Here is a 26,069-nt window from a genome sequence, read left to right on the forward strand (position 1 = left end):
AAACAAACTGAGTAAATATCTAATTTGAAATAAACATGAATGTAATGAAATTAACAGACACAGTATAGTATGTATATATATATATATATATATATACATATATATATATATATATATATATATATACATATATATATATATATATATACACACATATATATACACATATATATATACACATACACATATATATATATATATATACACATATATATATATATATATATACACACATATATATATACACATATATATATATACACACACATATATATATATATATATATATATATATATATATATATTTAGTTTTGGGTCATTCCACCAATTCGGCACCTTTTGATTTCACCTAAAGAGCACATGTTCAACTTCATAAAACACACGTTTTCCCATCTTAAGAGGTTAAATAAAAAAAATGAATATAGTAAGTGCCTATTCAGTGGCAAATAAAGTAACAGGGTTGACAGTAACAAGGTTAACGATTTCCTCTTAAATCACCATCAATCCTGTTGTGACAGGGGGAATGAAAGCTTGTTCTGTGCAACAAGGGGTGACAATTGAATGCAAGTTTTAAAAAATAAAATAAAGATCTATGGGCAACAGGGTTGACGTTCTATAATCTACCCACTCAGTTTTCCACCACAAAACACTAGAAAATGGCCAGAAAGAGTATAACCAGCTTTTTATGCTATGATTTGACAATTAGATGATCAAAAAAAAGGTCATGGTTTCACCATATTAAAAAAAGAGTTCTGTTCACAAAACAGGGTTGACAGATGGGACAGATGTAAATGCATCACTAATAAAAAAATAAAAAAATAAAAATGAGCACACACGTCACTGAGCTGAGAGCATATTGGTTGGAGTGGGGAAAAAGATCAGCACACAAGATGGAAGCTTTGGCGCCCTCTAGAGGTTGAGTCTGAGCTATACAGCTGCAATGTAATGCAAGTGCATACTGTCACTCTGTCAAGAACACTGCAATGCCAAAAACATCCACTACCAGGGGCAAAGTGGTCCTGGGTTCAAGAGAAGGAGAGATGGAAAACGATGAAAGTGAGAAAGGGGGGGGGGGGGCATTAAGACTATCTCCATTTTGAAGTAGTACATTTCCTTCTAAACTATTTGCTGTTCCCTCTTGATGACATGAATCCAACAGGGTCACCAGCAGGGAACAGCCAATGAAGTTGGAAGTCCCACCCAGTTGACTGCATTAAATTGGTGGAAGCTCTCTATGGTGTTGCCCATGCAAATACGACCTTTTGTGGCCTCTATCATTCTCTATGGGTGTACCCCTCATCCTCAAATGGGTGTTACCCCATTGAAGTGAGTGGACACAGTCTTTAACCATTAAAAAAAGTTTAAAAAAATAACAGTGTACTGTAAATCACTGTGGATAAGAAGATTACTTAAAATTACTTAAATGTAAATGTAAATAACAGGATGAACAATTGCAACAGTTGTCATTAAAACCCTGGATGTAAAACTGTGTTTGAAAACCCAAACAATGTTAAAAAAAAATGAATAAAAAGATTGGAGAAGCAGATATGTGGTATGTGTTAATATCAAATATCAAACGTTGTTGAGCAAGCACAAGGTTGTGCATAGATACAGGAGGTAAGATAGCGGTTCCTGCTTCGCCTGACTTGGGTAATATTCATTAGGGCACAACGATTCAAAACAGTGTGCAACAGAAAACAAAAACAAGTGATTCTAATTGCACTAATTCAATTAGTACCTCCCCGTTTCAGCAAGTTTTTTTCTGTTTAGTTCCTAGTGAAAACGACCCAGGCTATCTCCACAGCATAGGGACACTGGACCTGAGTATGGGTCTTGGGGCCTACATCCCGATCCCTCAACTACAGGATATGGGTTTGGTTGTCCCTCCAACCCAGTGTTAGAGATTTCGTCTGGCTTGCTCCACTATTCCCCCCTCTCCTCAAAGAACCACTTCTGGTTGGCGTGGTCCGAGCAGGGCCGCAGAGCGGGGGCACGGCTGCCGTTGTCTGACTTGTCCACGGCCTGGACACACTTCTGGGTCATCATGTGGTAAAGGGTGCCGTCCTATTGGAGAAGAGTGATTTAGAACATGTCACCTTTATTCATACAGGTTATTGAAATACAATCTCTTTTACGAGACAGATCAAATGGACCACTAGTATAGAGTAGCCCTTCAGGCCTGTTACCTAATGCTGGTCTTCATCCTTGCCTTCTAACCAGCTAATATCTACCTGAGCAACCAAGTGTGTGGACTCAATGATAAATGAGCACCAAAGGGATATTAACAGCAGTAGGACTGCATACAGCCCTGGAGGAGTGGACTTGTAAACCACTGGTGTGTAGACTACATCCAGGAACACAAGAGACTACAGACATTACAGAGAGGGGAGCAGTGCAGTGTGAAAACAGCAATATCACAGTACATTGAAATCCTCATGTTTGAATATGGAGAGAGAGGGCCGAGAAATTGTCCCCCTGCCTTCTGTCGCTTGCTCTCTCTCCCTACCTCTCTTCCTCGCCCTCTCCATTTAGATAGAATGCTTTAGCTCCAGCTATATAGATGGCTACACTGAACACATAAACCACCAAGTATGCACACCCAGACAATAGGCTACCTCAATGTTCTATGATCCATTGTGTACAAACTGCTACATCAAAGCTATCCAAAAGACATTATTAGATTATGTGACCTCTACTCCATAGAAAGACTATGGGGATTTGATTTACTAAAGTGATACCCGGTTGATTCTGTATCTGAGGGGAGTTGGAGTCTGTGGAGGCTAAGGCAATGGTGGGTGGGTGAGAAGGAGAGACATTTTATGAGAATGCTGAGAGAGAGAGAGCACTGACAGTGTGAAAACTTGAGAACTGTGAAGGAGAGAGAGATATCACTGAGAGAGAACGAGAGAGATGAGAGCTGAGAGGGGAGGGCTTAATGTCAGTGTTTGTCAAAGATTTCCTTTGAGCATGCTCTGAAGGCCCCGAGGCCGCTCCGACAAGAAACTCAACGTCACACACACAGAACACAAGAGTGATTAGTGAAAACCAACATTTAGCTACACACTTCCTGTATAGGTCCATGTGTGTTCCTCTGGGTGTTCCACAATGCACTCCACTCTCTTTTCTCCACCCTCTTCAGAGGAGGGTGGTGGGCGGAGATATAGGAGGACTGGTTCATTGTAATGGCTGAATGGTATTAAACATATGGTTTCCATGTGTTTGATACCCTTACATTAATTCCATTACAATGAGCCTGTCCTCATATATCTAAAGCCTACGAGCCACCACTGTCCCTCTTTCTAAGCCACCCTTTTTCTCTCTGGCCCATAGTCTCACACTATCCCTCACCTTCTTTCTGTTACCAAAACCTCCCCTATTCCTAACCCTCCCCCCAACCACTTCCTCTGCTCCCTGTTTTCCTGTCCCACTTCCTTGTCGTTAAAGTCTGCATTTCCCTCCAAAAATTACCATACTTCCCCTCACCTCCATCCCATCCTACCCATTCACTTGAAGACAAGCTCTTGGCTGCATCCCAAATGATACCCTATTGTCTAAACAGTGTAGAAAATAGGGTGCCATTTTGACCAGGGCCCTCATATATAGGGAATAGGTTACCATTTAGGATGCATAGTCCCTTTCCCCCTCACCTCTCTGAGGACAAACTTCTGGTCCTGTGGCACAGGCTGCCGGGGATTCTTGCACAGGTGCACAGTCAGGTAGGTGGAGACGGCGTCCCCCACAGCGCACCCTGCTGGATCCCTGGTGTTATAGCGGATCTCACTTCTCTTACTGGAGTACTCAAAGAACTGCAGCAGGAGAGACGTAGGGTGAGACGCAGGGTGAGACCAGCAGAGTGTGGGCAATCTGGGCAGTGTAGTGTGAGTTTTGTTGTGTCCATTTCAGTTGCCAGTACAAAGTAAGGCACCACAGTGGATACACAGAGGTGTGCTGAAATAACAATGCCAACTTGTAAGGGGCTCAATGTAGCCCACACTGGATATCACTTTTGTACAATACTCTCTTTATCCTTTGGGCGCAAAAATTATGTTTTATTGGTTCAACGTACCAAACAAAGACTATTTAAGTTTAAGGTTGGGCGTGATGGTTACTGCTTTCATCACTATCCTTTCAGTCCAAATTCACAAAGCAATTTTATACTTGTCAACGTACATTATCATCTGAAGCCATGAGACAAACACTCTTTCCACTATCCACATGCTGTCTGCCAGGCCCAGGCAAAAGCCAAATAACCACTAAGCCATGAAAAGGCTATTGGGCATGAAAGCCCTGTGAGCATTGTTTACCATGACAGCTGTAAGCTAGCACACCAGTGTATGGACCACTACTTAATGTTGGACATGGAGAGTAAAGATGGAGTTATAACTACCTGGTTTTAAATGAAGGACAAGGAGAGTAAACATGGAGTTATAGCTACAGTTGCTAAGTTATAGCTAAGTTTACAAAGTTTACAAACAGCTTGGAAAATCCCAGAAAATGATGTCATGGCTTTAGAAGCTTCTGATAGGCTAATTGACATAATTTGAGTCAATTGGAGGTGTACCTGTGGATGTATTTCAAGGCCTACCTTCAAACCCAGTGCCTCTTCGCTTGACATCATGGGAAAATCAAAAGAAATCAGCCAAGACCCCAGAAAAAAATGGTATACCTCCACAAGTCTGGTTCATCCTTGGGAGCAATTTCCAAATGCAATTATACACACCATGGGACCACACAGCCGTCATACCTCTCAGGTCTCAGAGATAAATGTACTTTGGTGCGAAAAGTGCAAATCAATCCCAGAAAAACAGCAAAGGACCCTGTGCTGGAGGGAACAGGTACAAAAGTATCTATATCCACAGTAAAACGAGTCCTATATTACATAACCTGAAAGGCCGCTCAGCAAGGAAGAAGCCACTGCTCCAAAACTGCAATAAAAAAGCCAGACTACGGTTTGCAACTGCACATGGGGACGAAGATCATAATTTTTGGAGAAATGTCCTCTGGTCTGATGAAACAAAAATAGAACTGTTTGGCCATAATGACCATTGTTATGTTTGGAGGAAAAAGGGGGAGGCCTGCAATCTGAAGAACACCATCCTAACCGTGAAGCACGGGGGTGGCAGCATCCTGTTGTGGGGGTGCTTTGCTGCAGGAGGGACTGGTGCACTTCACAAAATAGATGGCATCATGAGGCTGAAAAATTATGTGGACATATTGACGCAACATCTCAAGACATCAGTCAGAAAGTTAAAGCTTGGTTGGAAATGGGTCTTCCAAATGGACAATGACCCCAAGCATACTTCCAAAGTTGTGGCAAAATGGCTTAAGGACCACAAAGTCAAGGTATTGGAGTCGCCATCACAAAGCCCTGACCTCAAACCTATAGAAAATTTGTGGGCAGAACTGAAAAAGCGTGTGCTAGCAAGGGGGCCTACAAACCTGGCTCAGTTACACCAGTTCTGTCAGGAGGAATGGGCCAAAATTCACCCAACTTGTGGGAAGCTTGTGGAAGGCTACCTGAAACGTTTGACCCCAGTTAAACAATTTAAAGGCAATGCTACCAAATACTAATTGAGTGTATGTAAACTTCTGACCCACTGGGAATGTGATGAAAGAAATAAAAGCTGAAATAAATCACTCGACTGTTATTCTGACATTTCACATTCTTAAAATAAAGTGGTGATCCTAAAACAGGAGAATTTTTACTTGGATTAAATGTCAGGAATTGTGAAAAACTGAGTTTAAATGTATTTGGCTAAGGTGTATGTGAACTTCCGACTTCAACTGTACCTGGTTTTAAATGAAGGACATGGAGAGTAAAGATGGAGCCATAGCTACCTGGTTTTGTCCCATGCCATGACAGGGGTAGAGGATGATTCGGTGGCCCACCAGGTTATGGTCGTCAGGAGGATTGTAGTCAAAGCAGTAGCTGGACATGCCTCTGTTCTTCAGCTAGAGGGAAACAACATGCAGATGTCATTGGTATAGTACAGATATGAGTATGGGGAGTCAAGAGAAAGTTCAACATTGTCTCATTTGAGTGCACTATCCCTTTAATAAAAAAGGTTCATGTGGTGCCAATGTGAGGTTCATTAAGGCACACCGTAGTATAGGTAAACGATAACAAGCTTTTCTTACAGGACAAGTTCAGATAGTTTCGGTCTGCTTCCGTTTACCAAATGAATTTGTCCCTGGAGTCAAAATGGCAGCATTCCCCTCACCATTCCAAACGTCCCAGGCCTGTCCTCAGGAACGTGGATATCAGGATAGATGTTATCCAGGTACCACTTGAAGTCCTTACATCCTAACTGGGTCCTGAGCTTCTTCCTGTCTGTCACATCCCCAAAGGCCTCCTGACAACAACAACGGCACAAGAAACTTTAGTTCCACATTTCTTTCCAATCTATGGACTAGAGTCTTCAATAAGCATAGACAGAACTAGCCTGGGTACCAGTTATCACTCCACTCCTTGCCATGCTAAACATGACACAGAGTAGAATGTTAGAAAAACAGCTTCTAGATTTCAGGCTAAGACAGAACTTATTTTTACCTGAAATGTAAACATCTTATTAGAAGGATTGTGCATCATAAAAGGGTATTTATTTTGAGCCAATGCTGATATGAGTTCAGAAATCAAATGTGAAACCGACTTCCTGTCTGTTTGAGTCTCTGGGTATATTGTGTACAATGACAGACAACAGCACCATATATGGTTTTTCAAAATGTTTACATCTCTCTCTCTCTCACACACACACACACACACACACACACACACACACACACACACACACACACACACACACACACAGTACATTGACACATTATAAAAACAGACTTTTATATCACACTCCTCTTCTGTTGCACACAACCCCAAATCACACATAATCACTTCCACCTGCCCGTGAACCACTGCATCCTGGTCACTATTAAAGGAGAGTTCACTCAAAACATGCATAATCATCACAGGGTGTGCTCTCTACTGTTCTGTATCTTGAAAACTTGACATGCAACATTTTGGGGGATTGTATTAACAATGGACTAATAAACAAAATGCTAAAACTTTTGTGTGATTTATCCCTTTAAGCAACCTCTCTAGGGTATGTGGGTGTCCCACCTGGCCAACATCTAGTGAGATTGCAGAGCGCCAAATTCAAATACAGAAATACTCATTATAAAAATTCAGAAAACAAAACATAGTTACATAGGTTTAAAGATTAACTTCTTGTGAATCCAACCACGGTGTCAGATTTGAAAAAAGCTTTACAGCGAAAGCATACCTTACGATTATTTGAGAACATAGCCCAGCAGACAAATCATTACAAACAGTAACCAGCCAAGTAGAAGATTTACACAAGTCAGAAATAGAGATAAAATGAATCCTTTACCTTTGATGATCTTCATATGTTTGCACTCAGAAGACATTCATTTACTCAATAAATGTTCATTTTGTTCGATAAAGTCTCTTTATATCCAAAAACCTCTGTTTTGTTCGCATGTTTTCTTCAGTAATCCACAGGCTCAAACGCAGTCAAAACAGGCAGACAAAAAAATCCACATTGTATCTGTAAAGTTCATAGAAACATGTCAAACGATGTTTATATTCAATCCTCAGGATGTTTTAAGCCTAAATGATCTATAATATTTCAACCGGACAATAACGTTGTCAATATAAAAGGTAAACAAGAAAGGCACGCTCTTGGGATTGTGCATGAAAAAGCTCTGTGACAAGGTAGGGTCCGCTCATTCAGACTGGTCTTACTCCCTCATTTATCAGAATACAAGCCTGAAACAATTTCTAAAGACTGTTGACATCTAGTGGAAGGCATAGGAACTGCAATTTGAGTCCTAAGTCAATGGATACTGAAATGGCATAGAATAGAAAACTACAAAACTACTTCCTGAATGGATTTTTCTCAGATTTTCACCTGCCAAATCAGTTCTGTTATACTCACATACACTATTTTAACAGTTTTGGAAACTTGAGATTGTTTTCTACCCAGATCTACCAGTTATATGCATATCATATCTTCTGGGCCCGAGTAGCAGGGCGTTTAATTTGGGCATGCTTTTCATACAAAGTTCCGAATGCTGCCCCCTACCCTAGAGCAGTTAACACAAATACACTTTCCAATCCACAGCACCATCCACAGCATTCTAATATCATCATCAGCATTTCTTAATTTCTGCGTGGTGGTTTACTGTGTTTTACCACTCCAGAGGGGTTGTTAGGTGTGAGCTATGGTCCACAGAGGAACATCTGTTTGGAGTCAAGCCCCTGTTGGAGGGGGGTGAGCAATGCCTCAGGATGATGGATGCGAGCGGCACGCCTGAACACAGCTCTAATTGGTTGCTCATCAATTTATTTAGACCCAAGAGAAGGAAGTGATCAGTCACGGGGAGACGGGGGAGGGGTGGAATTAGCATGAGGGGAATAAGCAGGAAATCTGGGAACATTCCAACCTGAATTTCTGGAAAACCAAGGAATTTTGGTAAAGTAGGGAAATGTTGCAACCCTACTTCTGCTACAAGTAGTGATAGGCAGGTTTCAACTGGTGTGAATTCAAAGTTGAACAGGAAACAATAAGTACATACTGAGAGATATTAGAAAACATCACATTGCTTGACAAAAGCTTTATCAACACGAGTCACTAGATTCTTGAGAGCAATTGTCTCTCATATTGTGTACTACTGAAAAGGGCAGAATGGCATATTCCCCTTCTGAATAACAGGCAGAAGATGTTCTAATACATTTGACTTCTGTTAGTAAACCTCCAACAAACAGAGCAGAGAGAGAAAGAGATAAGAATATTGGAGAGAGAGACAGTGAAAGAACGAGAGGAGTGAGAAAGAAAGAGAGCGAAAGAGCTAGAGAAAGAGAGATGTGGCAGAGGAAGAGAAAGCGATAGTGGGTCAGAAAAAGACAGAGGAAACAAGAGACAGAGAGACAGAGAGAGAGAGAGAGAGAATGGGTGTTTGTGGAGCGGATAGTGTTCTGCCTGGCACTTCTCACTTGGCAGTTAGCACATCCACCTCCTCTCAGAGAGATGAGTGCCATCTGATCTGTGTTCAGTCCAGAAGGCCATTCCCTTTAATGACACACACTGGCAGCCTGGTACCCTGGCGGGCCTCGGTTCAAACACTTTTAGGGTTTGCTTTAGCCTCCTTCAAGTGCCAGATGGGCGGCCTTTGCACTTTTGCAACTATTTTGTTGGTTTCATTGTGACACCTCAGCTGGGCTTGATTGAGCTATATGTAAACATGTTCTTTTATTTGAACCTGTTGGCAACCTGGCACTTGGGTTTTCCCGGGACGGAGCGTCTCTGACTCACTGAGCTGTGCCTCTCGATGGTAATCTCACACCTTACGGAGTGTCCCCTCGGGTGTCCCCTACGTCCTCATGCATCACAAGTGTCACTCAATCAGGAGAGCATTTACAGAGCAGCCCGCGGGGAGCGGTGTGTGTCCTCAGAGGTGAAAAGATGTGATTAATCAATCATTCTGATAGGCCTCTAGTCTACAGTCAGGGAAAGGCATGAGTGCATTTGATCAATACTTTTAAAGCTGCGCATGCATGCAAAATATTACCACCTCCCCTACAGATCCTAACCAACAATCTCAGGACCATAAACTTTCAAACTCTGCAGTCACACATTTTTCTATTCCCTGTTCAGGGCTGGCCTACCAGGCGAGCGTGGGGGTTACGGTGGTAGTACAACTCCTTGTACTCGTCCATCCAGACCTCGGCAGCACGCACGCTGTTGGCCAGGGCCTTGCTCCGCGAGTAGGGGGCATTCTTGGGGAAGACGTGGCCCACGTGGGAGCAGGGGTGGATCTCCAGGCTGCCCCCACACTGCCAGATCTAAATAACAACAACAGCAGGAGCAACACGAGAACATTATTAGCTACACACCATGATTCAATCAGGCAGCACAATGAACAGACTTGTGTGTCTTTTTAAAATGGGAGTTCTGTTGTGGCGGTTTTGTTTTCTATCTCACAGGAAGTAACATAATCAAGGAAAACATGAGCTCTATGCTGGTTTAAATTCTTCAAAATGTGCAACTTTATTGACTGTGAGAAAGTTTGGTCCAGAGTTCTTTAACGTGATTTTGATTAGGTGAATCCAGGTGAAAGCTATGATCCCTGATTGATGTCACTTGTAAATTCACTTCAATCAGTGTGGATGAAAGGGAGGAAACAGGTTAAAGAAGGATTTTTAAGTCTTGAGACAATTGAGATATGGATTGTGTGTGTATGTTTTTTTCCACTCAACAGTTTCCTGTGTGTATCAAGAATGGTCCACCACCCAGAGGACATCCAGCCAACTTGACACAACTTTGGGAAGCATTGAAGTCAACATGGGCCAGCATCCCTGTGCAACTCAATATTAGGAGTGTGTTCTTAATGTTTTGTAAAACTCAGTGTATAGTGAATCACCACACATATTTCACAACGATATGGTGACCATCCGTTACAGGATTCCAGTGAGTTTTTAACTTATGACAGCAATGTCAGAAAGAAGTCATGGATAAACAGCATAGAGTCCTGCAAACACACACGTATCACACAAAGTACACACAGATCACAATGTTCACACACTATCTCACACACACTGTCGCTCACACACACTCTTACCTACTCACTCACTCACTTACACACACGTATCACACAAAGTACACACAGATCACAATGTTCTTACACACACTATCTCACACACACACTCTTACCTACTCACTCACTCACTCACTTACACACACACACACACACACACACACCTACACACTTTGTTGCTCAGACACTATGCTCACAAACTCTCTCTCTCACACACACTCACCCTGAATGAGAACTCTAGGTTCTCTCCTCCCCACACCTCCATGCCTGTGTCATACGTGCCCAGGTAATTGAAATAGTTCTTACTGACAGCAAACAGCCCACCAGCCATCGTAGGAGACCTGAGACCAAAACACACACAGCTTACAGAGCAGATCTTGAAAACGTGTTCCATAATTATCATCAATTATACAGTATATGGTGTTTATAACAATTGTTGATCTCTAATAATATGCATGTCATTTTAAAGTACATCTTGATAGTTCGTTTAGGATTGGACTATTTCCCACTCTGATACACTGGGGATTTTAGGGTACCACAGACCTGATGACATCGATGGCAGAGCGTCTGTGTTTCTGCTCGTACTCTGGCACCAGGTGCCAGGTGAAGACCAGCCGCCAATCAAATCCTCCGATATGGGGTTCCCTAGAGTTGCCTAGATACTGAAAAGTGTTCCAGTCAATGACATCGATGACGGGACAGACCACAGCCGATGGCTTCTCCCTTATCCTGGGAGCAAAAGGAGAAGAATGCAGAAGTAAACACGGGAGGTTGCAGTGTAACAGGGTTATAACAGGGTTATAACAGGGTTATAACAGGGTTGGCTGCAGGTAGCAGGGGGTTGCAGTATAACAGGGTTATAACAGGGTTGGCTGCAGGTAGCAGGGGGTTGCAGTATAACAGGGTTATAACAGGGTTGGCTGCAGGTAGCAGGGGGTTGCAGTATAACAGGGTTATAACAGGGTTGGCGGCAGGCGCAGGGGGTTGCAGTATAACAGGGTTATAACAGGGTTGGCGGCAGGTTGTAGCAGGGGGTTGCAGTATAACAGGGTTATAACAGGGTTATAACAGGGTTGGCTGCAGGTAGCAGGGGGTTGCAGTATAACAGGGTTATAACAGGGTTGGCTGCAGGTAGCAGGGGGTTGCAGTATAACAGGGTTATAACAGGGTTGGCGGCAGGCGCAGGGGGTTGCAGTATAACAGGGTTATAACAGGGTTGGCGGCAGGTTGTAGCAGGGGGTTGCAGTATAACAGGGTTATAACAGGGTTGGCTGCAGGTAGCAGGGGGTTGCAGTATAACAGGGTTATAACAGGGTTATAACAGGCTTGGCAGCAGGCGGCAGGGGGTTGCAGTATAACAAGATTATACAAATGAAAAAAATATTTAACCTTTATTTAAGTAGGCAGGATTACAGGTTTGGGATTGGTGAAAAAGAGGATTGGTGGGGAAAATAGTTCATGTAGCTATACATATCCACAGCAGCATGATGCGTACAACTGCAAGGTAGAATGAATGGAGGGAGGCACTACTGTACTACAGTCCCACAATTAGACTGAAGAGCAGTCCTCACCTGGCCTGCTATTTCTCACCTGTGGAGCAGGGGCTCCAGCCAGCCCTCGTGACATTCACAGTGGCAGTCCAGGAAGGTCAGCACGTCACCCGTGGCAATGGAGGCCCCCAGGAGCCTGGCCCGTACCAGGCCCTCCCTCTTCCTGGCCCGGATCAGACGCACCTTCTTCAAGCTGGAGATGTAGTTTTCCAACGGCTCCTTCAAATGAGCTGCGGTGGAACAAAAAGGGCTGTTGTTTACATTTCATGATTGATGGAAAGCAAGATTGTACATTTCCTCGACTGACAAAGAAATGTAGGTATGTGTTGTGTTACCACAGCGTGTTTCAGCTAATAGTTGTGCCTGAACTTTGTGGTTAATTGGTAATTAATTAAATAATACAACCAACTGCTTGACAGAAATCTTATAAAATATTTCCAGTGACTCACTTGGCCAATACTTCGTCATGAGAGGGTTAAATAGTGACCGATGGGCAAGGCTTCATGTTTACCAACTGGCATTCAAAATGATTGAAATCTATTCAATGGGATAGTTCACTCAAACTGTATTTTCTATTTTGTTCATTAGTCTACAAAAAACGAGAAAGAAAGAGCACTTTCAGTACAGAGCAAAAACTGTGCACTACACCTGTGACCTTAACATATTGAATGTCATATTCATCAGATATTGTCTCTCATTTGCTTTGGCAGGCAGAATGGCATATCATGTCTACTCTAGCCAAGCCTGTCTGTCCATCAGGGTCTCAGAGTAGGAGTGCTGATCTAGGATTTTGTCTTTTAAATCACAATTAACACAAATTGCATATGGACAGGGGGGACCTGATCCTAGATCAGCACATGCAGGCCATGTATGTCTATGATTGTACCTCTGTCACTATAGTCGTCCACCAGCACCACCTCTCGTAGCAGTAAGTTAGGTGATGTCTCCAGGACACTGTGGACAGTGCGTAGCAGCGTGGACCACGCCTCGTTGTAGAAGGCAATCACCACTGAGGTAGATGGCAACCTCCTGTAGTCATACTTTAGGTCATTACAACTGGAGAAGAGAGAAACATATCACTTGTTATAGATCTGTAGCCTGATCCCAGACCTGTTTGTGCCATCATGCCACTCATTGGCACTCAATGGTTGAGAATGGAGCTGGAGGGGATGGCTGCCGTTTTATGGGCTCCCAACCAACTGTGCTACGGTAGTAACCCACCTCTAACATCCGTTCTACTGGTCAACTTGAAATCACTGGAAAATAAACTGGATGATCTTCGTTCGAGAATATCCTACCAACAGGGCATTAAAAACTGGAATATCTTATGTTTCACCGAATTGCGGCTGAACGACAACATGGATAATGTACAGTTAGCTGGGTTTTCCGTTAATCGGATGGACAGAACAGCTACGTCTGGTAAGATGAGGTGTGGGGTGTGTTTATTTGTCAATAACAGCTGGTGCTCGGAGTCTAATAGTAAGGAAGTCTCGAGGTATTGCTCGCCTGAGGTAGAGTACCTCATGACAAGCTGTAGACCACACTATCCACAAAGAGGGTTTTCATTTATATTTTTCGTAGCAGTCTATTTACCATCACAAACCAATGCTGGCACTAAGACCACACTCAACAAGTTGCTTGAGGCCATAAGCAAACATCCAGAAGTGGCGCACGTAGTGGCCGGGGACTTTAATATGACTATTTGTGGCGAACACCGTATGTTGTTGAATTCAAACCCGTATCCGGTATCGGTAGTTCAGAGAGGTTAATACAGGCAAACTTAAATCCGTTTTACCTCATTCCTACCAGCATGCGACGTGCGCAACCAAAAGGAAAAAAAACTCTAGACCACCTTTACTCCACACACAGAGACACATACAAAGCTCTCCCTCGCCCTCCATTTAGCAAATCTGACCATAATTATATCCTCCTGATTCCTGCTTACAAGTGGAAAAAAACTACTAAAGCAGGAAGTACCAGTCACTCACTCAATAAGGAAGTGGTCAGAAGACGCAGATGCTACGCTACAGGACTGTTTTGCAGGCACAGACTGGAATATGTTCCAATGGCATTGAGGAGTATACCACCTCAGTCACCGGCTTCATCAATAAGTTTCATCGATGACGTCGTCCCACAGTGACCGTATGCACATATCTCAACCAGAAGCCATGGATTACAGGCAACATCCGCACCGAGCTATCGGCTAGAGCTGACGCTTTCAAGGGGTTGGACACTAATCCGGACGCTTACAAGAAATCCCGCTATGCCCTCAGACGAACCATCAAACAGGTAAAGCTTCAATACAGGACTAAATTTGAATCCTATAGATTACAGATTACCAGGACATGTACTCATGCGCGGACCAACTGGGAAGAGTCTTCAACCTCTCCCTGACCAAGTCTGAAATACCTACATGTTTCAAGCATACCACCATAGTCCCTGCACCCAAGAAAGCGAGTAACCAGCCTAAATAACTACCGCCCCGTAGCACTCACATCGGTAGCCATGAAGTGCTTTGAAAGGCTGGTCATGGCTCACATCAACACCATTATGCTGGAAACCCTAGACCCAACAGATCCACAGACGACGCAATCTCACTCGCACTCCACACTGCCCTTTCCCACATGGACAAAAGGAACACCTATGTGAGAATGCTGTTCATTGACTACAGCTCAGTGTTCAACACCATAGTGCCAACAAAGCTCATCACTATGCTAAGGACCCTGGGACTAAACACCTCCCCCTGCAACTGGATCCTAGACTTCCTGACGGGCCACCCCAGGCAGTAAGGGTAGGCAACAACACATCTGCCACACTGATCCTCAACATGGGGGCCCCTCAGGGGTGCCTGCTTAGTCCCTCCAGTTTACCCTGTTCACCCATGACTGCGTGGCCAAGCACGACTCCAACACCATCATTAAGTTTGCTGACGACACAAAAGTGGTAGGCTTGATCACTGACAACGATGAGACAGCCTATAGGGAAAAGGTCAGAGACCTGGCAGTGTGGTGCCAGGACAACAAACTTTCCCTCGACGTGAGCAAGACTAAGGAGCTGATTGTGGACTACAAGAAAAGGAGGGCTGAACAGGCCCCCATTCACATCGACGAGGCTGTAGTGGAGCAGGTCGAGAGATTCAAGTTCCTTGGTGTCCACATCACCAACAAACTATCATGGTCCAAACACTCCAAGACAGTCGCGAAGAGGTCACGACAACACCTTTTCCCCTCAAGAGACTGAAATGATTTGGCATGGGTCCCCAGATCCTCAAAACGTTATACAGCTGAACCCCTGAGGGCATACTGACCGGTTGCATCACCGCCTGGTATGGTAACTGCGGCAACTGCTAGGCATCCGACCGTAAGGCGCTATAGAGGTTAGTGCGTACAGCTCAGTACAACACTGGGGCCAAGCTTCCTGCCATGCAGGACCTCTATACTAGGCAGTGTCAGAGTAAGGCCCAAAGAATTGTCAAAGACTTCAGTCACCCTAGTCATAAACTGTTCTCTCTGCTACCGCACGGCAAGCAGTACTGGAGTGCCAAGTCTAGGTCCAAAAGGCTCCTTAACAGCTTCTACCCTCAAGCCATAAGACTGCTGAACAATTAATTAATCAAATGGCCACCTGGACTATTTACATTGACACCTCCCCCCTTTGTTTTTACACTGCTGCGTCTCGCTGTTTATTATCTATGCATAGTCACTTTACCCCTACCTAGATGTACAAATTACCTAGACTAACCTGTACCCCTGCACATTGACTCTGTACCGGTACTCCCTGTATACAGCCTCGTTATTGTTATTTTATTGTGTTACTTTTAATATTTTTTTTTACTTTAGTTTATTTAGTAAATATTCTCTTAACTCGTTCTTGAACTGCATTGTTGGTTAAGGGCTCGTAGGTAAGCATTTCACATTAAAGTCTACACCTGTTGTATTCGGCGCATGTGACAAATACAATTTCATTTGATTGTCATTGGCATGACAAGGAGTGGAATTAGAGCACAAACAGGGCTGGTACCAAAGATAATAGATCTGGGCCAGTATTCAAAGTGTTTAAAGCCGTAATTAGACAGGCAACTCAATTCTGATCTTTTCACATCAGATTGTTTTCAGAGCTGATCTTATTGGTCAAAAGACCACATTTTTTAAAACTGAAATATCACATTTACATAATTATTCAGACCATTATAGTACTCAGTACTTTGTTAAAGCACCTTAGGCAGCGATTACAGCCTCGAGTCTTCTTGGGTATGACGCTACAAGCTTGGCGGGGCGGCAGGGTAGCCTAGTGGTTAGAGAGTTGGACTAGTAACTGGAAGATTGCAAGTTCAAACCCCCAAGCTGACAAGGTACAAATCTGTCGTTCTGCCCCTGAACTGGCAGTTAACCCACTGTTCCTAGGCGGACATTGAAAATAAGAATTTGGAGGGCCATTCACATCGACGAGGCTGTAGGGATCAGGTCGAGGGATTCAAGTTCCTTGGTATGCACATCACCAACAAACTATCATGGTCCGAACACTCCAAGACAGTCACAACGAGGTCACAACAACACCTTTTCCCCTCAGGAGACTTTAGCCTAGTTAAATAAAGGTAAAATACATTTTAAAAACACCTGTATTTGGGGAGTTTCTCCCATTCTTCTCTGCAACTACTCTTAAGCTCAGTCAGGTTGGATGAGGAGCGTCGCTGCACAGCTATTTCCGGGTCTCCGCAGAGATGTTTGATTGGGTTCAAGTTCGGGCTCTGGATGGGCCACTCAAGGACATTCAAACTTGTCCCGAAGCCACTCCTGCATTGTCTTGGCAGTGTGCTTAGGGTCGTTGTCCTATTGGAAGGTGAACCTTCGCTCCAGTCTGAGGTTCTGAGTGCTCTGGAGCAGGTTTTCATCAAGGATCTCTCTGTACTTTGCTCCGTTCATCTCTCCCTCGATCCTGACTAGTCTCCCAGTCCCTGCCACTGAAAAATATCCCCACAGCATGATGCTGCCACCACCCGGCTTCACCGTAGGGATGGTGCCAGGTTTCCTCCAGACGTGACGCTTTGCATTCAGGCCAAAGAGTTTAAGAATCTTGGATTCATCAGACCAGAGAATCTTGTTTCTCATGGTCTGAGAGTCTTTAGGTGCCTTTTGGCAACTCCAAGCGGGCTGTCATATGCCTTTTACTGAGGAGTGGCTTCAGTCTGGCCACTCTACCATAAAGGCCTGATTGGTGGAGTGCTGCAGAGGTCGTTGTCCTTCTGGAAGGTTCTCCCATCTCCACAGAAGAACTCTGGATCTCTGTCAGTGACCATCGGGTTCTTGGTCACCTCCCTGACTAAGTCCCTTCTCCCCCAATTGCTGAGTTTGGCCGGGCGACCAGCTCTAGGAAGAGTTTTGCTGGTTCCAAACTTCTTCAATTTAAGAATGATGGAGGCCACTGTGTTCTTGGGTACCTTCAATGCTGCAGATATTTGTTGGTACCGATCCCCAGATCTGCGCCTCGACACACTCCTTTCTCTGAGCTCTCCGGACAATTCCTTCGACCTCATGACTTGGTTTTTGCTCTGACATGCATTGTCAACTGTGGGACCTTATATAGACAGGTGTGTGACTTCCAAATCATGTCCAATCAATTGAATTTACCACAGGTGGACTCCAATCATGTTGTAGAAACTTCTCAAGGATGATCAATGGAAACAGGACGCAACTGAGCTCAATTTCGAGTCTCATAGTAAAGGGTCTGAATACTTAAAATGTAAATAAGGTATTTCGGTTTTGTATTTTTAATACATTTGCAAAATATCTAAAAACCTGTTTCCGCTTTGTCATTATGGGGTATTGTGTGTAAATTGATGAGGGGACATTTTTTTAAATCCATTTTAGAATAAGGCCGTAACGTAACAAAATGTGGAACAAGTCAAGGGGTCTGAATACACTGTAGGCCCAGGTCCTTACAACTGGAGAAGAAGAAAGGAAATCAGTTATTTGTTGTTGGTTACTGTTCTTGGTTACCATTGTGCTTGGCTGTCTCAGATATGGCGGCAGGACTTTATTGTTTGTGCATGGCTAAAATGGCACTAAGTCATTTGAGACTTAATTTCTTGCCCTATAGGAAACTCAAAAGGAACAGCTGTACGAGCTTTGTTAGTGACTTTATCCAACATGACAAAATATAGCTTTATCTTGTCCGATTTTGGCATTTAGAACTGGGCAAGGGGGCATAAAATCATCTTGAGCTGTTTCAATGTGGCATAAAATCAACAAATCCTCTTGAGCTGAGGAGTGAAGCGTTAGCCACTATGGGTTATTGGAGTGTAGACAGAGGCGTCATGCCCATAGGGGTCACATGCCCCCTCAGGTTTGTCCAGTTTTTTTAAATGGGGGGGGGGCTTTAGCTTGCCAAGATATTTTCCCAATCTCCCAACCTCCTAACTAGCTACAAGGAAGCCATTTCAGGCTATAAATCTGTAATGGATACACTGGGAATCGGGAAGCAGGTGAGTTTAATAAAATAACAAGGCAGATAATCAAAACAGGAGAAGCGTACTGAACATGAACACAAACCATCCTGATGACAGAGGGCTAAATAAAGGGCGAGTAATCAAGGTGATGAAAGGGTTGGGGTTGCGGTACTGCTGCCAGACCCTGAGCTCACCTGAATTCACTGTTTGTTTGTATCCACATCGATGGAACAGTAGTGGAGAGGGTAGCAAGTTTTAAGTTCCTCGGCATACACATCACAGACAAACTGAATTGGTCCACCCACACAGACAGTAAAATTTGATTTGATTTGTTTGTTTCTAGTTATATCGTTCAATATTGTTTTGTTTAGTCTAAATCCAAGTACGTCGCAAGTTTGAAAGTGGATTGTATGTACCATGTGTAACGACCTTAATCCTAATCGCTGTAATATGCGGAAAACTTTACAATCACTACCGGAGGTTGAATGGATTCAGTGAGTAAATCAACCACCATCACCTACTCCCGTGAGTTTCTGCTCTCTTTCCCAGATAAAGATCACACTATTGCCTTGCCAGCATCAGCATTGCCTTGCCTGATGGTTGTTCTACAAAGTTAAAAAGGGAAACTAAGAAGAAGTGAGGTTCAAGAGGTGGTGTCAGGAACAGACTACGGAAGCTATCACCCGCTCCCGGTGACCACCCTGTCAAATGTGCGGTCATTAAATAACAAACTGGGAGAGTTAACGGCAAGGGCTACATTTGAAGAGGACTTTAGGAGAAGTAATTTAATCTGCTTTACAGAAATGTGGCTCAAGCAGAACAATGTTTATGTGAACGTTGATGGATACACTGTTATTAGAGCAGATGGAGACAAAACAGCGTCACATAAATCAATAGGCGGGGGGCTATGTATCAATAGGCGGGGGGCTATGTATCTTTGTAGATAATACTTGGGCCACGCAGTGTAATGTGATTGAACAAGTGTTTACAAGAGACTATGAGATTCTCGTTGTATCATTCCGGCCATTCTATCTACCACACGAGTTTGGACAAATTACCATTATTCTGGTCTATGTGGACCTAACAATAAGGAAGCTGCTGACAGGATAACACACTGTTTCAGTGCTGTGCTGTGCTTTCACGATCAACTGACCAGCCAGTATTTGTGCTTGGGGATTTTAATACACTCTCCCTTTTCTGCACATCTCCCCACTCTGCAACAGTATGTCACCTGACCAACTCGCTCAACTCTCATCCTGGACCAGTGTTATGGCAACGTAGAGAACGCATACAAGGCAGTGTGCACAGTACCCATCGGGAAATCAGACCATAACGTTATCCATCTCCTACCGAGATACAGGCAGCAGGTGAAATGCGAAAAACCTGATAAGAAATCCATTCAGGTATGGACAGAGGAGAGTAGGGAGGAGATCAAGGATTGTGTTCTTTGACTTGTGCAGGGATCCCCATGAGTTGACATACAGTATTACATCATACATCCAGTTCTGTGAGGATACTGTCATTAACACAAAAACTGTCAGAGTATTTTCCAAAAACAAGCCCTGGGTGTCTAAGGACTTGAAAATGTGCCTCAATGAAAGGAAGTTTGCATTCCTGAAAGGGGATACTGATGCTGTAAAGGAGAAAGAAAATGAATTCAGGTCAAAAATGTGGAAACCAAAAAAGGACTTCAAGGATAAAGTGGAGCAGAGGTTCTGTACAGGCAATCCAAAACAAGCATTAAAGACGAATGTAAACAAATATGTGACGGCATCCCCAAATCCTCTCCTGTCCAGATAACAAAGAACGAGGGGGCCTCTTGCTTGTCAAATATTAAGCCACACAAAGCACCGGGCCCAGGAGGACTATGGGGCAAAGTACTGAAGGTCTGCGCCGACCAACTGAAGGGAGTTTTCACACGACTGTTTCAACTCCTGCTGAGCACATGAACAGTGCCAAACTCCTGGAAGGTGTCGACCATTGTACCGGTGCCTAAGAAGTCAGGGGCCAAATCACCAAATTACTTTTAACCTGTGGCCCTCACGCCCCTTTTGACCAAATGCATGAAAAGGGTTGTTAGTAAGCACCTTACCCTGTCCATAGAAGATCAACTGGACCCATTACAATTAGCCTCTAAGGCATAGAGGGGGACTGAAGATGCTACACTGACCTTGGGGAAAATGGTGGCAAGTCACCTTCAACATGCAAAATCATATGCACACATTTTATTTACTTATTTTAGTTCAGCTTTAAAGGCAATGCAAATACACACACTGCTGAAATTACTACTGGACCTGAATGTCAACGGAGGCCTTGCAGGTTGGATCAAGGACTTCCTGAATGGGGCCCTCTCTGATGAACTGACCCTGAACACAGGGGCGCCCCAGGGGTGTGTACTTTCACCGTTGTTGTTCTCTATCTACACTAATGAAATGAAGATCCAAGGAAACAATGTGAGCCTTTTCAAGTACGCGGATGACATGGCTCCGGTAGGACTATTTTTTAAAGATGCTACGTCAGATCGGGACAGCTATTTAAAACAGAACAACAACCTTCAAGAATGGTGCCGGTCAAGTGCCCTCCACATCAATGCGGAAAAGACAAAGGAGCTGATCATCAATAGCAAGAACTTACCAATATCCCAACCACTCTCTCTGAATGACCAACCAGAGGAGGTGGTTGAGTGTTTAAAATACCTAGGGACACAAATTGATAACAAGCTGAGTTTACAGACTGCATTTTTTTCAAAGCAAGCCAGTGCCTATTTTTAATCAGGAAATAGGGGTCAGCCAGGATGTTCTGGAGCTACAGCAGCTTGGTGGACAGCAGCTTGGTGGACAGCAGCTTGGTGGCGAGCATCCTCACATTCAATATGACAGTCTGGTATGGTAATCTGAGCTGGTAGAGAGCATCCTCACGTTCAATATGACAGTCTGGTATGGTAATCTGAGCTGGTGGAGAGCATCCTCACGTTCAATGTGACAGTCTGGTATGGGAATCTGAGCTGGTGGAGAGCATCCTCACGTTCAATGTGACAGTCTGGTATGGTAATCTGAGCTGGTGGAGAGCATCCTCACGTTCAATGTGACAGTCTGGTATGGTAATCTGAGCTGGTGGAGAGCATCCTCACGTTCAATGTGACAGTCTGGTATGGTAATCTGAGCTGGTGGAGAGCATCCTCACGTTCAATGTGACAGTCTGGTATGGTAATCTGAGCTGGTGGAGAGCATCCTCACGTTCAATGTGACAGTCTAGTATGGTAATCTGAGCTGGTGGAGAGCATCCTCACGTTCAATGTGACAGTCTGGTATGGGAATCTGAGCTGGTGGAGAGCATCCTCACGTTCAATGTGACAGTCTGGTATGGTAATCTGAGTGTGAGGAGCAAAAGCAAACTGACCAGAATAGCAAACACAGACAGAAAAGTAATTGGTCGACCATAGGCACATTTGAGCATTCTGTTCCACAAGGCAACCAAAAAGAAGGCACGGGCTGTCGTTGGCGACCCCTCCCACCCTCAGTTCAAGAGGCTTCCCTCTGGCCGGGGCTTCAGAAGGCCCATGGTCAAGCAGAACGTGTTCAAACATTCATTCGTTCCTTGTGCTGTTGGACTATTAAATGCAAAGTAAATTGTATCGGTATATGTACTGATCTATCTAGTGCAGTTGGCACAGTGATCAGTTGTGAGTGAATGTATTCATGTCCTCTATGTTGTTAGTGTTTGCAACATGATGGAATGACTGGTTTAAATGTGTCTGATGTGAATGTATGTGTTTGTGATCCTTTTAATGGAACGTGATGCCAAAGAAACATTTCCATCCTGGATGGACAATAAAGTTTTATTCTATTCTATTCTATTTTATTCTATTCTATGATGAGGTCCAGTTGTGCGTAACGATGGGGAGCAGGTGTGCATAATGATGGTTGTCGGGGGCGGAGATTAGTAGACCGGCGACGTCGAGCACCGGAACGGTTACATTACCTGCAGCAGGGTCAAGCAAGTTAAAGTTTCCAACATTTTTGGACTACTAAACAACTATTGATTTAGAACCATGGAGAGTTACCTCAAGTCACAAAGAAAACAAGAGCTGCCTTCACTCTTCCAGCCCCATTTCAACATCTCAACAAATCACCTATACTTAGTCTAATACAATGACAACTAAAAGGTATAAAAAACAATTTAGTCCAATCTAAGCTAAATATGATGTGGCTGTCCATGGTTCTAATTTATGCATGTGCGTGCAACAGGTAGAAAAAACATGTTGACTCACCCTACTAGTAGAGAAACGCCAATGACATCATCCTCTTTCATGTTGACGAAACGGTCTATGACTCTGTCATACAGTACACGCTTTGATTTTTTTTGTCCTTGGCTATCTGGCTAAAATGCTGGCTTGCTAGCCTAACTTCCTTTCATGGGCAACTTTAGCTAGTTAACATTAGCCTTCTACATCTAGCTAGATATTAAACTTCGATCCTCTCAGTCCAGGGGCACAACAATGTATGAATTTATGTTTGGATCAGAATCGCTGTTATTGTCATTGGCCAGTACGGAGATCTAAGTAAAACCAAATCCCTAACTCCATCCATGGCTAATTTAGGAAAAGGACGATTTTAGCTAACTAACTAGCCAAGGGAGGACAACAACACAATGAGATGCAATAATTCAAGTTGTTTCTGTCAATGATTTATTTATCTCGATGCGATGCGATAGGAGTGAAGCCAAATCCAAACTGGCTTCCCTTTACACTTTTTTTTGGTGCGCCAGGACCATTCACAGATGAGCTCACTCAGTTTAGCTCAACGCTGATTAGCTATTATTTTATATTTTAACATGGGAGGCCAAATGTTTGCTGGCTTCCCTTGCATTCAATGCTATGAATTGAAGGAAAATGATGAAAAGACAAAAGATAAATAATTGTATATGTTTTTTTGGTGGGGGGGGCCTGGCTTCCCTTGGCATCCATGAATGCACGCCACTGACAGTTCAAAATGCTTGGATATGTTTCACATAGATTTAACGACAATGATTATGTCTAGATTGCTGAAAAAAATATGTTTCAGGTGTTTGATAAATGAAAATTCTAGCTTCCCTCGAGACCACCCCCCTCAGATTTTTCCCCTCACATTTTTGGGGTGCATGTTGCCCCTGAGGGTAGGCCAGTCAGTCATATTTTTGAAAAGCTTTATAACACTCTTACATCACAAGACGCTGGAAAAATAATCATAAACAACACACTGAAATTCACTGTCAACTTACAGAGGATTCCATCTTTCTGGTAGGCTGCGGTGGAGAGATATCATATCACTCACATAGGTATTAATCTGGTGCTTCTTAATACTTTCCTCTTCTTTCCTCTTCTCCTCTCCAACGAGGTTCAATTTGACAGCTCTGCCCAGTTCTCCTAAGGCATTTAAATCCAACGGCGGTTTGTCATAAACAGGCTTTTTAAGCAATTCATTTTCAATATCTTGCTCAATGGGAACTTCTCTTAGACTTGTTCCACCTATGTCACCTGGATTATTATGCCTGTTAAAAATATAATATCCCACTATAGAAGCCCCGAACAGGCAAACGATCAACTCTGACCGATTCCTTCCCATGCAACGTGCCATCGTGTCTCCCTTCCTCACGGGAAGTTTTCATGCCCCGTGGGCTACAACAGCACAATGCAAGTGCATGACCAAACCAGGGGTGTAAAATATTGGTCCAAAAAATTGCGTTTAGCAACGAAAACGATCGTTTCTATTGGACAAATTCATGTTTGTCCCGCCCCTTTATGTTCCTTTTGCTTCCGTTTGAGAACGTTTTGCAACACAATCGTCTTAATGAATATTACCACAGATCAACGAAACAAAAACAACAACAAAAACACAGAAAATGTGGTGCTGATAACTTTGCTCATTGTAAGAGCCCTCCTCCTATTTTGATTGAATCAACTTTTTATATCAAACACGCTAGGCTACTTAAAGTTGATCAACTGTGTTGACCGAATTTGAATAATCAAACAAGTGTCACATTTCCCAACGCGCTTTTCCGTTATCAAGGGATCCAGCACTTGGCTTCCTTGGTCAAAGTTTATTGAAACAACTCTTCTCCATTAACCTACCTGATGTTAAAGAAGGATTTGCCCGATTAGATTAGCTATTTTGATGGATTAGCAGTAGCACCCAGGGAAAATAATCCAGGTAAAATCAAAGAGCCTTATCCAGCGCTTCGGCGCCAGCAGCCTACTATTCCAAATCCACTTCGCGCTCACTCCTCTATTCGCACCAGTCGCATTAGACACAATGTTATAGCTTTACCTGCAACATCCACACACACCAGTGGAGGCTGGTGGCCATTGTAATGGCTGGAATGGAATTAAAAGGAACAGAGTCGAAACATGTGGTTTCCATATGTTTGATGGGTTTGATACTGTTGCATTTATTCCATTCCAACCGTTACAATGATCCCGTACTCCTATAGCTCATCCCACCAGCCTCCACTGACAACTGTGTTTCCGATCAAGCTGCACACAATTATTCAAGTCGATATAGTCACTGTGTCATGAGTTGTACAGAACTGCAAAATAAACAGCAGTTCTTACAGCAGTTTCGTTTCGATTCCCCTTACATAATTATACAAATAAAATAAACATTTGTTTTAAGTTTTAATGTTATGTGCACAGTAAACCCAACAATGAAGTAATCAATATGTAGTACTAAAAACAACATAAGGTAGAACAAAAATAAGAAATAAGAACATGAAAAAGTAAGACGCTACATACAGGGTCAGTTCCAATACAATATTTACAATGTGTAGGGATACTGGAGTGATGGAGGTAGTAACGTATATGTTGAGGTGTAAAGTGACTAGGCATCAGGATATATGATAAACAGAGTAGCAGCAGCATAAATTAACATTTTATGTTTGTGTGTGTAGAGTCAGTATAAATGTGTGTGCGTGTTATTTTTGTGTTGGAGAGTCAGTGTGTGTGAGTGTGTAGAGTCCTGTGAGTGTGCATAGAAACAGTGCAAAAATAAATAAAAATAAATACAAGGGTCAACTCAGATTCTGTTAGCTATTTAGAGATCTTATGGCTTGGGGATAGAAGCTGTTCAGGGGCCTGTTGGTATCAGACTTAATGCACTGGTACCACTTGCCATGCAGAAGCAGAGAGAACAGTTTATATGGCTTGGGCCTTCCTTTCACACCGCCTGGTATAGAGGTCCTGGATGGCAGGGTGCTTGGCCCCAGTGATGTATGCGATCGAGGGTGGTGCTGTTGCCATACCAAGCTATGATGCAGCCAGTCAAGATGCTCTCAATGGTGCAGCTGTAGAACTTTTTGAGTATTTGAGGGCCCATGCCAAACTTTTTCAACCTTGTGAGGGGGAAGAGGTGCTGTCATGCCTTCTGCACAACTGTGAGTGTGTGGACCATTTTAAGTCTTTAGTGATTTGGACCCCAAGGAACTTGAAG

The 26,069-nt window shown here is 43.4% G+C and overlaps 1 protein-coding gene across 1 annotated transcript; it reads right to left on the reverse strand.

Moving 5' to 3' along the window:
• Nucleotides 1-1,538: 1,538 nt before the first annotated feature.
• LOC109904400 (polypeptide N-acetylgalactosaminyltransferase 12-like) lies at nt 1,539-24,327 on the reverse strand. Its single transcript, XM_020501645.2, has 10 exons — nt 23,866-24,327; nt 13,048-13,217; nt 12,202-12,391; nt 11,155-11,340; nt 10,835-10,952; nt 9,683-9,859; nt 6,222-6,353; nt 5,839-5,952; nt 3,648-3,806; nt 1,539-2,064 (listed from the first exon to the last, which is right to left on the reverse strand). The coding sequence occupies exons 1-10, from the start codon at nt 24,219-24,221 to the stop codon at nt 1,924-1,926; spliced, it is 1,743 nt and encodes a 580-aa protein (XP_020357234.1). The 5' UTR covers nt 24,222-24,327; the 3' UTR covers nt 1,539-1,923.
• Between the last annotated feature and the right edge of the window lie 1,742 nt (nt 24,328-26,069).

The sequence above is a fragment of the Oncorhynchus kisutch genome, linkage group LG14 (genome assembly GCF_002021735.2).
Source record: "Oncorhynchus kisutch isolate 150728-3 linkage group LG14, Okis_V2, whole genome shotgun sequence".
In the NCBI taxonomy this organism is placed as follows: domain Eukaryota; kingdom Metazoa; phylum Chordata; class Actinopteri; order Salmoniformes; family Salmonidae; genus Oncorhynchus; species Oncorhynchus kisutch.

Coding starts and splice junctions, on each gene's coding strand:
- LOC109904400 (XM_020501645.2), bottom strand. CDS start 24,221: ATGGCACGTTGCATGGGAAGGAATCGGTCAGAGTTGATCGTTTGCCTG. Junction 13,218..23,865: donor CCAGAAAGATGGAATCCTCT/GTAAGTTGACAG, acceptor TCTCTTCTCCAG/TTGTAATGACCTAAAGTATG. Junction 10,953..11,154: donor TCTGCCATCGATGTCATCAG/GTCTGTGGTACC, acceptor TTTTGGTCTCAG/GTCTCCTACGATGGCTGGTG.